This window comes from Cupressus sempervirens, chromosome 6 (assembly GCF_028749045.1).
Source record: "Cupressus sempervirens isolate cs-2001-9-10 chromosome 6, ASM2874904v1, whole genome shotgun sequence".
Taxonomy (NCBI): Eukaryota; Viridiplantae; Streptophyta; class Pinopsida; order Cupressales; family Cupressaceae; genus Cupressus; species Cupressus sempervirens.
The window spans coordinates 614,651,041-614,668,231 of NC_143123.1; the positions used below are offsets into that span (position 1 = coordinate 614,651,041).

Sequence of the window (17,191 nt, forward strand, 5' to 3'; positions counted from 1 at the left end):
TTAGCCAGTAGACAACATGGGTGGCTGAGCGAGCAGTGCTCTTGTGAGATAAGTGGCCGAACAAGGATTGCAGACAACCCAGGCCCAGGCCATGGAGGCAACATTTCTCTTGAAAGAGGCAGTGGAAGTTAACACACGAACGCAGAAGGACCTACGGATCTGCACTGATCAAGTTTATGAGTTGCACTAGCAACGAAACACTTCAGGGACGCAACCTCTTCTATGTTTGTATGTTGTCTCCTAATTTTGTTAGTTTTGAGTCACCAGGAGACGACTTTTCTTTCTGGGGGGGATGATGTTGTCTGGCAAAAGGGTAGTTAGGCAGTTACGGTGCGGACATGGTTGTGTCATTTCATTAGCACTGTATCGGATATTATAAATGTGGCTTTCACTTATGTATAAGGCATCATTGTATGAAACATTATTGTTATGTACAAAAAGCATTTGATGAATGAATAGGATTTTACCTTGTTAAGTTATTACATGTTCCTTTCTTGTTAAATGTACTGTCCTTATATTAATTAATACTTGTTTACAAACAAATGTTGTTTTGACCATTCATGTCATTATTTGACTAATCCATATTCGATGACTTCTTTAATCGCTGTCGTCTCTGACTATGGTTCTGATATGCTCCTTTTCTATATTATGAAACTTCCCAAATTCAATGACACACGTGTGTGTCTTCAGCGTTGAGTTAGATATCGCTGCTGTGTAATCAAATAAACAAATATATATCCTTTCCTTCCAAAAACTAGGCATTGTTTATTATTTGGCTATTCCCAATGCTATTTTCTCACCTTATTCATATCATTGCTATGATGCGTGACTATGACTCTTGGTTGTGTAGATGTTTATCTTTATCACTCCCATTTGTGCTTTTCAAGCCTTCACCAATCCTGCATTTTCCATCGATGTTGGGAGTGGCTTCTGTGGTGTTTGACTTCTATCAAGTTCTTGTTGTTGCATACTTAGATATTTGTTTTGGCCATAAAACTTCAGCTGGTCTCAACGTGGCTGCATATTTTTTAGACTTCATCATGAGTTCATCAATTGTTATCAATAACAATGTTATCTGCAGTGCTTCACTGCAAACATGCTTAACTCCATCATGGCTTCCAATGCTTTATTCTATATAACTTGCACTCCACAAATTGTGTGTGTAAACTCCTCAACAAAATACGTTTAACATGCCATCTGATGCCAATGTTCAAAATGCCGTCTTTGTGATATCAAAACTCTTTTAATATTGGTTTGTTATCATGACTTACCTTGTGAATATATGAATGATGATTGTATTTTATATTTGAAATGTCAAACTTATTATAGTATCTTCCCACCGTTCAATTTGAAGCATATTATAATATCTTTCTGTACTGTATGCAATTTATATACTCCATCTGATATATCCCGAAACATACTTTTGATGACATTGAACATCCCCTTTCCTGTGTTGAATGAATAGCATTGCCCTCTGCTGCAGCTCCCTGTGTTATTTCATTTGAATCTATAATTGCAGAAGACTCTTGATAGCATTCTTTTGATTTGAATCAGTGATTTTGATCATCGAGCACACAATAATCCATGCTTGTTTTTATTAAACTGACATGTATTTTGCACTGCCATAAAAGTCCAAACACTACTAATCTCTACAAGATACATTTTATCAGTACTAACTCGTTTGTTATTGAGCGTATTATGCTAACTGATAATTTTCGTTTCTGACATGGCAGACCAACAGGATGCACATATTTCTTCAAATGATATCTAGGGTAGTCTGTGTTTAACTGTTCCTTTTTCTTATTGCAAATGTCCTTAAACGACAGTCTCAAATATCACTGTTATTTTTAATTGATGATCTTTCAACTTTAATAAGTTTGATATTTGGAGGTTTTGCTCATTACCGTTGACTTCACTTTGTCTTCTTTTCACACAACACTCATTCAAATCATTTGGAGTAACTATGTTATTCGAAGACTCTTGTTAATATTACAATCTCCAACATAATACATATGATTTGTAATCTTACAACCATTTTATATGAAGTAATTGTACTCTTGACATCAATGATAATATCTTTATGTACCTTTGACATCAATGACAATAATTCCATCATCATCACAATTGCATTAGTCACAGTTGAATCATCCAACTCTACATGCTATGGTTTACCATCCCAATGCCTTGCCTTTGCTTTTTTGTAGGTATTGTCTTTGTGTGTTAGGAGCCTCACGTTTGAATGCACACAGACCAAGTCTTCCGCCTTCTTGGAATGTAGTCTATTGTGTTTTATTGAGTGAATGAAGGAGTATGTGCTCCAGTTCCTCTTGGATGGTGATGAACTAACAACTTATCAAGATTTTCAATGTTGAAACTAAAGAGTTGAGAGGTTTGAATAATCTTCTAAAATATCAATTCAATATTCATCAACAAGAATTTAGAAATTAGAGTCTTGAGAGTTAAGAACTTATGACAAAACCTTGATGGCAAAGGTTGTAGGTGCTGGTATATTTATTCATGGAAGTTTCACCATGTATGATCATCAACATTGTTCTTGTCGTCAAAAAGCGTCAAGACCACAATTATTGATGCTTGCAAAACTCATGAGGTTAGATGTCATCAAAGGGTGTATGGGATCAGGAAAGAGTCTACAAAAGGCTCCCTTTACCCATGACCAGCTTGACAATCTCTAGATGAGGAAACTTTAATGTGACTTGCCTTAAGGACTGATTAACTATAGTACCTAGGGCTTAATGCAAAGGCAAGGAGATGCAAAGGGATCTTCATTTTGTTCAATCTCTCCCCATGATTTTCAATTGTTCCACGAAGAATGTTTCTTTAGGATCTTGGTCTTTCTGATTTATTAATTTTTTAATATCCTCAATTATTGAGTCTATCCCATTATATAACTCACCCAAGCAAGGCCCGTCCATGTCATTCTATTGAATCATGCTCAATGAACCTCGGAAGGTATTCAACATGATCCCACACAGAGTAACTAGTATCATTTCCTTAATAGCAGATGCCATTGTACTACTAGATTGCCTTAATACACTCCAATTAGCATTGTTTACCATTCTAGTTAATGTCCCTTTAACCTTAAGAAGGCATCTCAAAACAATAGTGTTGGAGGTAAAATTATTCTCAAAATTCAACGACCTATTATAAAATAGAAGTAAAAATAAAAAACATAGATAAGAAAGTCTATTAATGTCCAACACGATACCGCTAAGGGTCTAAGGGATTGAGAGCTTACAACCAAAGAAACAACCAACAATAAGAGCACCAAACGGTGTCCAAGAAAGAGCAAGCAAAGAAGCAAAAGAAGAACCGCAAAGGCAAGGACTAGGGGACCTTCCTCGGCTGGGAAAAATTCAGCACCGAAGGGTACAAACTAGGACGACCCAGAGCCCCGGACTGTCCCTAAGAACCACTAGAGGAGTGCTGCAGCCGGGTAAGACTGCTGCGAGATCTCATAGATTTGGAGTGACAGGTAATAGTGGTACTAGATAACCTTTTTACCCCCTAGTGCCGGAGACAAGGGTGAAAAAAAGATAGTGATGAGCTGATCGAAGGTCTACCTTTGGGGAATAAGAGCTGTAGAGTGTGCTTACGGAGCTGCATGGTCTCTAGGAGGTAGAGTGCAAGCAACGCTCATCGGCATAACCGAAGAAAGTGTAGAGGGAATCACAATCTCTGAATAGGGAAAATAATCTTCCTTCGATCTCGTAGTAGTTGGGGCAACGTAAAATAAAGTAAAACATATATACCTTCAAGAGCTCCAATCTAGAGAATTGTCTAAATATGGCTTGCAACATATGTTGGTTCGTGATGAACATTTTGATTTCATGGGCACAATTATACATTTGTTTGATCCACTCAAATTTCTTGTCATTTTTTTGCAGCATTAAGTTGAGTTGACAACACAAGGTGTCCAAAAAATGTGTTTATAGTGTTCCTCAACCAATAATTGGACAACCCTACAATTTTTGGCATTGTTGGTTACTACCTGAACAACATTTTGAGGGCCAACTTGCTAAATGGCTTGGATAAGAATTTTTGTAATGAATGGACTTTTCTTCACTCTCCCTTCATAATCCACTGCTCTAAAAAACACTGCACCTCTCGTGGACACTACAATTACATTGACCAGAGGGTGATTTCTTGCATTTTTCCATCCATTAGATACTATGGACATACTTGTTTCGATGCATGCGAAGCCTCTACATGTTCATCTCTTCGTCCAATAAAGTAGCACATTTCGCTATGTCTTGTATAGACATAGATGCATCTCCAAGGTTAACAAACAAGATTAAATTTCAATCCATTTCCATAGATAAGTCTCGCTATGTCTTGCTTGGTAATGTGTCTAGCCTCATCGTGAAATGATGTTATAGGTTGTTGAGGACCACATGAGAGTGGATGACCCTCTATGGGTTGTTCACTGGACGTGGAAATTGAAGAGATAGAGCTAGAGGCCTTTGATGCTTTTTTACTTGTAGACCTTTCCAAAGGATAAACAATTGGATTCCCAGCTACTTCACTTGCTTGTCTTTGCTCTTCAATATATTCTAGTACAAGGTGGTTTGCAAGAAGGGTTTTAGGTGGAGGATGCCCTTAAACTCTTGGCTTTCTTGGACAAAATTTGATTCCTTTCTAACCTCTCGTGGACACTACAATTACATTGCATCTAGAACAAATAACCAAGATCCAAATAGGTCCACACAAACTCCAACAATCGATCCACATCACAATCTCAATCCTCATGCAATAAATGCAACAAATCATCCAAACAAATCCATGAGAACTCCATCCTGCAAGCCATACTCCCGAGCTCCCACACGCATTGACGATCGACATGGCCCATGCCGAGCAACAATATATGCCAAGCACCTTCAGTGACTGAGCCCCTTCAGTGACTGAGCACCTCGGCCAACACTACACCCAATAACAACTGAGCACCACTCCTTTGGTGACCGAGTCCATAACTCCAAGCCAAAATCCCTCCAACATGCAGGATTGCCAACTACCCCAGGATGCTCCTGCATCATTATCAGGGATATGTGATAGAGTTCTAAAGACAAATCTTGGCATGAATATGCAGCGATTCATAAATGTGATTTATCTTTCGTATTTCTGTGGTGTTGTCAGTGTTTCTTTGACAGTCAAAGAAGCATACACAAAGATGATACACAGTTAAAGAATGACTAAAAAACAGGGAAACAGTTTAATTGAAGGCAGAAACAGTTTAATACTAACAAAGCAAATATACAGGGCAGCATGTACTTGAAGACCATAGTCAAGACAGTAAATCAGATAATAAGAATGGCAAGTAGAATTACGTTTACTACTAAGTAGCAGTGAATAAATGGTGGCTATGTTTGATGGAACATATGTTTCCATGATAAGTGACAGAGCAACGTTCAAACATGTTCGATCAACAAAACAGTGAAGTGTGAAAACTATGAACAATATATTAATCATGGTCGGCAGCGGCTCATTAAACAAATGTAAATTCTCATGTACAATTAAGGTAAATACATAATATGGAAAGAAGCAACAGTAAAGAGATTCAAAATCCTGATAAAAAGACAAAGATCAGTGTGAGTTAATGATTAGAAAGTCAGAGGGACAATTGAAGCCAACATATATAAGCAGCAAATTATAAATCAGAAATGGAAGAGCTATTCAAATCTACAGGTGCCGTTTTGGAGGAAAGCGTAGTAGCAATAGAATGGAAGATTTTCCAAGTCAGAAACAGAGTGACTCAAATATGAAAATGACACATTCGAATTATACTAGGAACAGAAGGGATCGAAGAACTTGTGGTCAAGGTTAAACTTATGCAGCGATGAGGACTGTGCCATTAATGTTTATCTAATAACAATAACAAAGTATATCTCTACAGGTGTACAGTAACATTGGAGATAAAAACATAAGAGCAGATGTTTGATGGCAGGAGAAGAATATTTATCGCAGACCAGATGTTTAACACCTGCCAGAAAATATAATAGCTGTTGGGTTTTATTCTTGACAATAGTAAGATGAAAATGACACAAAGCCCATAAAAGTTAGAAAATCGAAGTCTAACAAAGAGCGAGTCAGTATTAGGTGTTGTAGATTTTGGAGAATGAAAATTATTTGAACAAATTGTATGTCAAGTCATTGTAAGTTTCCATATATATATATAAGGATATCAACATAAATCCATCAACACACATATATATTAACATACATTACATATGAAATTTGCTTCAATTCACTATGAGGCTAAATTTGTCAACACCCTCTTTAGCAAGGAGAGAATTTCAGCAATTATAATACAAGATTTGAATACAACCTTAAGTGTGGTCTATGATAGATTTAAGCTATGGTGTCCGGCAAGATTTGGCCTGAAGAACCATAACAAATTGATTTTCATGGTGTCTGGCAAAATCCAGCCCGAAGAACCATAACAAATTGATTTTCTGTTCGTTATCATAACTTCTGGCACTCTGGGACAACAACTTAATGTAGTCTGTTATGATAATAGGTCTAGCTATCGATAAGATCGTCACCTTTCCAATAGCCACTCTAAATATATACATCAATGAAAGATCGTCACTTTTCATGACATAATCACAACAACATCATGTAGTAACTCACATGATATCCACCATGAACCAAATCAGAGCGTGGACCCTCCATAGCTGCTACTAGAGGGTGGAACAAGGGTTTTCACCTCAGACTTCTCTCTCATAGAGGAGAGCACATTACAAAGAATTTCACTTAAAACTTTTCCGCATAGAGAAGATATCATCTATAAAGGATTGCATCTCAAAATTTCTCCCTTTGAACAATGCTCCTGGAAAGTCAGGTCCTTTATTTAATCCCTTTGAGACTCTCTTCACCCAAGGATGCCTCTTGGACTCTCTTTGAATTTGATATTAGTCTTTCAACCTTCAATGATAAGTCGTTATTTCCTCATGGTGTATATAGGGGTAGGCCCATCAAAATCATGTAGTGACATACATGTATTTTTAGACTCCCTCTAAGTATCAATCTTCTAAGCTCCTTCGTTGCTTTAGAAGAAGTGTCATACTCCCTCTTAATTTAGAAGAATCTCATAATCTCGATCATCAAAGATGGTTGCTTCAAGAGCCTCATTTTATCCATCTTGATCATTAGGGTCTTTGGAGCTACTATCATTAGATTGAGTCTGCACAATATTAGGTAGCATTATGTAAAGTACAAATCTTTTCCTGTAAGAATATCCTCAACCATAAAGGAAAAAAATCAAGGCAAATAACCCTTATAGTATGTATAGAATTACAAATAGGAGAGAGACTACAAAGAGTAGATAAATGTAAAAGATAAGAATACTTATCTACACATGAAGATCTATAGATATTGTAGAATGGAACATCTCCTCTCTAATTTGGAACACTGATGATGTCCCTTCTCTGATATGTTCCCCTTAAAGATGGTTCAAGTGGGAATGAACATTGATTACTATTCCCCTCACAATGTAAAATTCCCACTGTTATATCGTTGACCCATAAGATCCACTTCGGAGTTGTGTCTCATCTTGAGTAGAATTATGATGATGGTTATCATACCAAACGTGTACAAAAGTTGCATTCATGATAAGCCCGTCAACATACAACTTAAACTTTCCTTCCTTAATACTTGCAAATGATCTCCTGTAACTTTGTGCTAGGAAAGTATGTATCTCCAATATCCATTTAAAATGCACCTTCTCTTTTTTTTTGCTTTTTTTCATAAATTATTACAAGAATGCTTACATTTTCTCACACTTAATTTGTTCTAAACTTCCCTGTTGTGCTATAATTTTTACTATTTCAAGCTAAGCTCCTTGTATATGTCAGTGGACTAAGCACATTCCCAGTTCCTTGCGTCCAAATGTTGTATTTACTATCCTCCTTAATGTGTTGAATCTGCATTCTCCTCCTTTACTTATGACTGGGCTCAGTAATCTGCCTAGTCTCTAAATTATAATTGACATTTCCTCTTATTAGATGGGATAGCCTTAATTGTCCTTAATCAATGATATTCATATTGCAATCCTCCTTCCGATATGCTGATGTAATAATAAACTGCTTCCCTCCTTATATATGCTTCCTGACGAAGATGATGTATCTCTTTCCTGTTGAAGAGTCTAAGCTTTTGGTTGCACCTATCGTATTAATTATCAATCTAGATAACTATTCAATTATTGCTTTTAATGTGTCTTTTATTAAATACTGGTCACTCTGAATCATTATTGTTTTATTCCTTCATCTAATAGATCTACTCACATGAATATTCCCTGTATGAACTGATCATAGTGTATTACTGCCCTACTGATTATGGATGCTATGAGGTCGTTGATTATTATTAGATTGACCTGTTATTTGCACTCTTCCAATGTCACAGTAATTTGTGTTGAGACATGCTCTTCTGTTAACTCCATTTCTCAGCAGTAATGAAGTTGCTGCCTATTATGTTGAGTCTAGTCACTGATCCAATAATAAATTCATAGTTTTGTATGATCATTTTTCTCTACCTGGTTACTGAGATGTAATGAAAACTTGGTGCAACATTTTGTCCCCCAATACAAGTCCAGACTTCCAAGGTGACCGGCTATGAATTAATATATAGAAAGAAATGTTTCCTGGTAGTAAGAAATTTAGTTCCTTATATTTTATTGGTTCCCTTTGATGCTTCAGAGCTCCTGCATCCCTATTGATTTGCTTGATTTTATTTATTTATTATTATTATTTTTTTTCTTCCGTGTTCTCTATTCCAAATCTCTTGTTCGCACCTTTTCTTTGTTGATGAAAGATTATTAGCAGGTCCATTTTCTGACGTTTCAAGAGTATAAAAGAAGTTGAGTAATATGATATCAATGCAAATATCATGTGTAGAGGTTTCGTGCCAATGATCAATGAGAAGAGCCAATTATTTGGCATTTTCCTTCCTCTGCTTATATTTCTTACGATAACTATAGGGGTGTATTTTTTTCGCGCTGAAGGGCTTCATTGAATGCTTCTTAAGATGAATATGTCACGATCGTGTGTTGAACGGTGATTAACCATAATTGCTTCTTACCGCTGGGAGGGGACGAAATATAGGTGAACACTGATTGACAGAGTTCGATTTTCATTTCGATGATTCTGTTCTTCAATATATTATATAATGCTCCTGCTCTGGGATCAATTTCTCATTTACACTAATACAAAAACTCAATAGATATTATTGTCACCATTTCATTGAGTATGAGGTTGCTCGCTTTTTTTTATTGGTTTCCTCATTTCTGTACCAAGCATCTGCAGACAGTAATGTGTTGATTTGATTCTATTTGCTGAGAGTATCTAACGTGTTGATGGCTTCTTCCGGGGTTCGTTGAATATCTTGGACGTTTGTTTGCTTAGAGTCATTGTTGGCTGCTGGGTCTGGTCACTTCCAAACTGATACAAATTCCTTATTCTGTCATTGCCGATATTATTGAATCTGACTCTATCCTTTCTCCATAGGCAACAATTACATTTAGTCTTCTTTGCTTAACTTGAAATGGCGGCTTATGTTTGGTTGTAAAGCTCCAAGTGAACTAGGCAACGAATGGACCAAAACACCCATATGGTTTCGTTGTTTGAATTTTCTGCTTCATTTACTTTCATCTTATATATGCAATTAAAGAATCACATAATCATAATCGCAGGAGTTGTTTGTTTTTATTCATACTTATCCTTCATAACCTTTCTTAGTATACATCCTGTGTTGTGGATATAATACTCTGTAGATTTCACCTCAATGTCTGTTCGTATTCATTCCAGTACTTGTAGCAACCACAAAATTCGTTCTCAAATCACAAAGATATCGAGCAATTCTCAAAACCTCGCACAATGTCACCTCTGCCTACTCCAAGCCTCTATTGATCAAAACTTATTGATAGTTCCAACTGTCCACATTTATTTATGAATTTGCTAGTGCTCAGTCCATCCCTCAAAAACGTCTATGATATAAGGAGATACATGATGTTTTTTAATTGTAATGAAAAGTGTATAACAAGTTGCTTCCTTACATTTGCAGTTTGGTTCTCATACCATGTTGAGTTTATATGATCGTTTTGTGCAAATGTAATAATATGACTATTGTGATTGATATATTCCAAATGCAGATTTGTATCTCATATAAATATGAGAGGAGACATATCTCATGAAGAGATATGTCTCCAAGGTTTGATCATCATTTAATTATTATATATATTTCATAATACTAATTAGTATAATATATATGTATCTACATATGTATATATATGTGTATAATATATGTATGTATGTATGTATGTATGTATGTATGTATGTAATATAATATATATATTATATACTATAGTATATATACTAATATATATTATTATTACATGAATACGTGTATATAGAAAATGATAATTTACCAATAACAACAATGAATCTCAGATCGAATTTATCCGACTGAAGCTACAACTTTAACATCAAGGTGGAACAAAAGTTTGTGTGCAGTGGTTGGTTCTCACTAAGATAGCAATGGGGTGTTGGTGCTTCTAGCAAGCCGGTGCCAGCAAAGTGTGGGAGTTGGAGCCTCCAGTGAGTCGGTGCTCATAAATATAAGGGTTGGATCCTACAAAACATTGTAAAAGACAAGTTTATATGTAAAACAATTATTTGCCGTGGTTTTCTCCCACATTGGGTTTCTACGTAAAACATTGTGTTCTTGTGTTCATGTGCATTATTGTTTATTTCAGTATTTGAAGTTACTTGTGTGGATAAAAAGCTTTAAATTGAAAGTTGTTATTATATAGATTCACCCACCCCATCCCCCCAGCCCCCTCCCCCCGCCCCCTTGGTATAATCGTGTGCTCTTCAAAAACTGTTTTATGAATGCATAATAGGCTAGAGTTAAATTTTAATACATATCGAGTACTCAGTCGGTTATTATTCCCTAGATGGCATTCAAATGGTGTATGTTAAGGTTCTAAATGACATGCTTTGTGCTTAGTTTCATATGAATGATATGTATATTTGCAAATTTTGGTGTTATAAAATTTCCCTATATCTATATAGCCGTCCCCGTTTGCTGTCCCCCCCATCCCCAAAATTGGCAAAACATTTTGCTGTCCTGGAAACTGTCCTACTGTCCCTTGTCGTCCTCGTCCTAGAAACTCAGAGTAACGTAGAAAAGAGTTGAATAAATCTACGAAAAATAGCATCTTTGTGTGTCACTAGCAATATGACGTTATTTCAAGTAAGTTTTACCCAACATAAAGTTGCATGTTTGGAGTGTAAACCTTGAGGTTGCTTCATTTGATCACATAGTGTCACATTGTTTAGCATTTGCGGTTTTCTTGTTCAAGAGAGGATGGAATACTTGGTATTTAATTCTGTGTTAAGAGTGTCACAAATCACCCATCACAAATATGTGGGTTGAAACAACCAAGCCTGGTAACATTTATATTTATGAGTAGTGATTGTGGTATTTTTATTTACATTCCGTGGTTTTGATTGTTTGTGAAAGGAACCAAGGAAAACAATTACCATACCAAACTCATGAATTTCTGTCAAAATGAAATTATATAATGCTTTTAGCATATAATATATTTTTTTTGATAGGTGATAAAGATAGTTTTGATATATAGAAAACAGAGAAAAAATTACATCCTGCTACCATGTTGTAGCAAAGTTCAGCTTGACAGACCAACTGCAGTAACAGAACACCCAATACCATACACAACCAGCAAGCTTAAGATACCAAATCTGCATCTACAATTGACTACAGACCAAAATTCATTGATCACCCATACAAAATGTGATCTATCCTATAGCTACTGTTGCTTCGGATCATCCTAGAAACCATTTAGAAGCAACCTGCATGGAAAAGTTGGGAGATTCAATCACAGAGGACGGACCGCTGGACTCCTCATGGCCACGCTTACCAACTCGAGAATCAATCCTTTCAGCAGTGACAGACACTTAATGCTCGGGGCGTTTGAGTGAACTGCACCAACAGATGAACTCTGTTCCACCAAGCCATTGTGCAAAGATACTTAAGAAACTTGGGCAGGCACCACTTCATCATTCCTCACACCAGAACATGTGTGTACTCTCTCCCAGCCATGATCCCTTCTGATGGAAAGAAGTCATGAACACCTCACGTAGGTGACAGGAGCAAGTATGAATAAACCGAAATGATCTTGTCATTCCAAATAATTTTCCTTGAACTAAGGTAGAGTGATGACATTAAAAGAATGCATGCCTATAAATACATCAATGCGGAGATGATTAATAAGTTATAACTCAAGTTGTGGACATTGGTATATTTTTCTTTTAAAATGAAATCAGTCTTACGAGACAAAACAGTAAATTAGATTTGCAGGGTGCAGTGCACAATTTGAACTTTACAGTGTTCAGTATTTTGAAATTGTGCTTGTTTGGGGATTTTGTTATATCTTATCTCATGCTGCTTAGTCTGATTGTTTTGTAGAAGAAAAAACATGTATGTTAAAATTAATTTAGTTTAATTTCTGGTTTAAAACTTTTATCTGTGTCTTGTGCATGTAGGAAGGGGAGGAAGTGGGAGTAAAGCAAAAAAATCTAAGGTTTGTTCTATACATAGACTCTAGATCTCTTTGCCATCATATTCCAACATATGCAGACGAGAAATAATTTTTTCCTCCTTGTTTAATTACATAAAAATATTTTGTAGCATTGCCAAGAAAAAATAATAACCATGTTGAAATATGTATTTCATATATTTATTTTCTACTTTTGTGAACTTTATCAGAAAAAGAAGGAAAGTTCTGATGAAGAAGAAGTGCCAAGTGAATCCGAGGTAAGATCGGGAAATTTAAGAACTGGTAAAGTAGTCTATTTTGTTTTGTTACATTAAGACGGAGTTTTTTTGTTTAACTCATTTCATTTTTCCCAACCTGCATGCTTATATTAAATAATGAAACACAATGGGAGATTTTTGTCCTCTTCCGTTTGAAATGAGATTTTTCTGTATTGATTACAAAGATCAGTTCTCTTAAATAATGTGTGATCACTTGAATGGGACTAGCATCTACATTTTGTTTCAGGATGCCTAAGCACAATCTATTTGCTGATGTTAGCCCTGAACAAGAAAGAAAGAAACAAGTTATATTGATTATGATGATAATATGTGTATATAACCTAACAGCAAATAAACTATACAAGAATAACAAAGAGCATAAATACATAATATCAGTGTTCCATAGGGCACCTCCCCCCAAAAAGGGTGTTTTTGAAACGGTATTGTCCTTTGGGCATGGAGACAAATATTGTACTACAACTAACAAGTGAAGTATTAGTAACAGTTTCTTGAAAGGCATGCTTGAGCTATATTTGTAAATTATATTCAGAAAAAAGAAATCCAATTCACTAACTCTAGCCTTGAAATGTCAATGGGTCCACCAATCAAAAAACCTGCGAAAAAGCTTAAAAATAATCCCAGCCACTGTAACTCCAAATCACTCGAAACCACCATCAATATATTGTAATTGCATTCAGCAAATAGAAGAAAGTTGGCTTAGTTCATCTTCACAAGTCAATTATTCAAAGCATTCATCAAATCAACAAGAGACTTAACAAATTTTAAGATTTTGTACTTTTTTTTGGCATTTTCATTTTCATTTTTAGATTATTAAGCTGAAATCATGTTGTCACGAACAAAACAAAAATCCTTGTGGATATGCACTAAAACAAAATTAATTAAATTTCATTTCTTTCAATGTCATGAGAGTTATAATGTAGCATGCTTCATGTTAGTAATCCAAACATTGCAATTAAATGAGAGAAAAATGTCTAAATGCTGGGTGGAGTAAGACGAGTACTTATATTGAGATTGCTCCTTTCAGTTTCCTTCCAAGGTGTTGGAAGATTTGGCCAAGGATTCCTTTTATAAAATCCCTATAAAACAACTTCCTTCCAAAGTACAATAAAATAAATACAACACTTTAGGGGGGACTAGGTTATTGAATACCATTATTGTGGCCTTAGAATTCCAAGGGAGCATTACTAGAGTTTATGTCTCTTTCACATCCCAAGAAAAGGTGTTAGATCATGTGGCAAGTTGTCTTATAAATGGAGGTCATATATATAGTTGTTTTCTAATGGTGAAGAGCATGACACATCACTTGGTACTATGGTAGTGAGGGTTGTTGGCACTTCTCAATTGTCACAAGTTCATTGATATTCAATGATAATGTTCTAGTTCTATTGTTGGAAGGAATTACTTTGCATACAACATCATCCACTCTATTAAAAGGAATAATCTTATCTTCGGGAGAGTAGAGAAGATTATGGCTATTTGTAGTGCCTTGCATCTAATTGATCACACCATGTTTATGTACCAAGAGGACCCAACAACACGATAGGATGTACTATTATGTATTTAAGGATACAATATTGTAATGTATTTAGATGGATGGAGATGTTGATAGGTGGCACACATTTCTTAAGTTATATCAAGTCGTGGACAAATTGTTCAATTAAATATATTCTATGTTCCCTCGAGTTCCTAGGATGGGGACGACAGGGGATAGCTGGACGGGTTTCTGGGACGACAATTGTTTTTGTGTAGTTTAGGGACTGGGGGTGATGGCAAACAAGGACGACTATATAACAATAGGGAAGATCAAAATATATAGAGAAATTTTATATATTTATATGAAAACATGGATAAAGCATGCACTTATACATAATAGAACCTTATAATATAAGAATCAACAAAATTCGTATCTCAAATTTTTGTAACTTTGAGAGTTAGTCTAATTTGTTCTAGAAGTCAAAGTCAAAGTCCCCTAGGTGTCCGAAGTCTCCGAGACATTTTTGGGACAAGGATGGCTGAAAATATATCGGGGATGCATCCCTAGGTAACACTGAATATATTAGGTGATGAGTAGGTTTTCATTAGTATAACCCTACCATTATATCATTTGGAAGACTTCTACATAAAGGAGATGATTATCATTGTAAGGGGGTGGGATATATGATATTGTATTTGGGATTTCTTGAAGATATAACATGGAGCGACTTTTTGCCCAAGGAGTATTGTGCAATGTTACCTTACCTCAAGGGTTTATTCTTTTTTTTGCATATATTGGATGTGAGAGCATTTTGACCCACAACTTTTTTGTGTTGTGTAGATTTGTAATGCCCCTTTTTGGCATTTCTAGCATGATAGGTCGTTAGCCTATTTCCCCGTGGACCCGTAGGCTAAGCAACACATTGAAAGGAGAGGTTGTTCGACATAGACAATTTCAGCCACTAGCCATTCTAAGGGGTTTTGAGGCAGTTTTGGGTATACTTACTATTTATACTAAGTCATTCTAGGCATGACTGGACATCCAATGGCAGTAACATGTCAATGGTAATTGTTTAAAATGAATAAGAAGATTTATTTAACATTCATATGGTTTATTGTCCATTAATCAAGTTATTTTATAAAGTTAATTGTAGAATGGTTATTGACAAAGGTTACATAGAGCAATATAACTCAAATTCCACTGTACTAACATAACATTCATTACTAGTACCAGAATACCAAAATGGCAAGGAATTGTTATTGCTTTATTGATTACCAAAATACATGAGTATATCATCCATATTCCAAAGTTCTTATATAATGGTCGGTTGGTTGGGAAAACCAGCGGACACATCCCCTCGCTTCCTAACTAGCCCAACCCAACAAAGCTTAACTAGTTCTAATTACAACAATACTTTATTACGTACTACATTTATCTCCCTAGAAAAGAAGTCGTCGTCCAAATGACTATCCAACAAAACAAAAGGAAAACAAACTTCAAGAAAGAGGTTGTGAAGACATCCCTGGACTTGGGTCTCGGAGTCGTAGGAGATCCTGTTCAGTTGCCTTATTCTTGGCACATACTCCTTGCAAAACACGCAATGAATCCATCTTTTTAGCCTCTGCTGCTGCTAATTTTTCTTCCAATGAAACTTTCTCTGTCTTCCAATCTTCTTCTAGGGCAGCTTTTTCAACCCTTCGCTTTTCTTCTAGGGCAACTTTTTCTACCTTCCACTCCCTTTCCACTTGTTTTGTTAATTCTTTTTCTTGCTGACGTTCTAAGTATGTCTTTCTGAAATCTACCTCCATTTCTACAAGTAGTGGTTGTTCCGTATGTTGTATTGAGTTGTCCATCTTTCAACTAATTCCTCTTGCCTGTACCCACTTTGCTGAAGTATACTCCCATTTGTGTGGCATTTCCCCTTCATGAATGTTGCCAAGGATTCCGCTGCTTTGACTATGGCCTCAAGTATCTGACTCGTAGCCTATTTTATAATTTCCATGGTAGTATGTTCCATAACTTGTAACTCTTTGAGGAATCTTTTTGCTTTGTTTGCCAATGAGATTATCTCGTAAGGTCCCCCTTCCTCATTTTGCGTTTCTATCATATTTTCCCCTTCCACCTCCAAGGGGTCCGCTGAGGGTAGAGATACCATCCCAACTTCTTCAAGAAGTCTATCTGCCTCTTCTAGTATTGTGTCCTTAGCTGGTGTATCCTCCCCTGGTGTGTCTTAATTTTCAATTCCGGATTGTACCACCAAGCCAATAGGGTATGCTACTTCTATTCCTTGCGGAGTGTGCAGTCTTACCTTGTGCCACACTTTTCCTGACACCTGAGATCTATCACCTTAGTACGAGTTTGCTGATTTGTAGGAACCAAGTTTGTCACTCCTGGCAATAAAAGTCTTGTTGCCCCCATTGTGGAACCTTCTGTTGTCTACTACCTTTCCCCTCTGTACGATTGCCCTCCATGGTGCAGACATTTGCAGCTTATGAAGACCTTCCTCCTAGGCATAGTACGAAGACCTTCCTCCACACTAGTGGTGGTATGTCTCTCCCGTATACTAGGCATAGTATAGACGTCTTCCTCTGTACTAGTGGTGGTACATCTTTCTTCCAACTACTTACCTGTACCTTCCTTACTCTTAACTTTAGCACTCCTAATGTCAACTTGGTGACTCTGGGTGTACTCAGGTACCCCGCTTGGCAATGTTCCTTCCCCTGTTGGTAGAAAAGTGATATCTCCAAGTGTGCCTCTCAATTGGCTCTAGCGGATTTCTTCCTCTTGGGAATCCAAAGATGCGTCTGTACTAGTCTCATCCTCCTCTAAATTGTCCTCTCCAATCTCCAC

At 36.4% G+C, this 17,191-nt stretch overlaps 1 protein-coding gene across 9 annotated transcripts in view; it reads left to right on the forward strand.

Moving 5' to 3' along the window:
• LOC149553745 (uncharacterized) overlaps nucleotides 1–17,191 on the forward strand; it is a 152,561-nt gene that overhangs the window by 91,693 nt on the left and 43,677 nt on the right. For all 9 annotated transcript variants that reach the window (XM_089789102.1, XM_089789103.1, XM_089789106.1 and 6 more), the window contains exons 11-12: nucleotides 12,576–12,613; nucleotides 12,799–12,846. In XM_089789102.1, coding sequence (XP_089645228.1) covers nucleotides 12,576–12,613; nucleotides 12,799–12,846 — 86 coding nt within the window. The remainder of the gene's footprint in view (nucleotides 1–12,575; nucleotides 12,614–12,798; nucleotides 12,847–17,191) is intronic.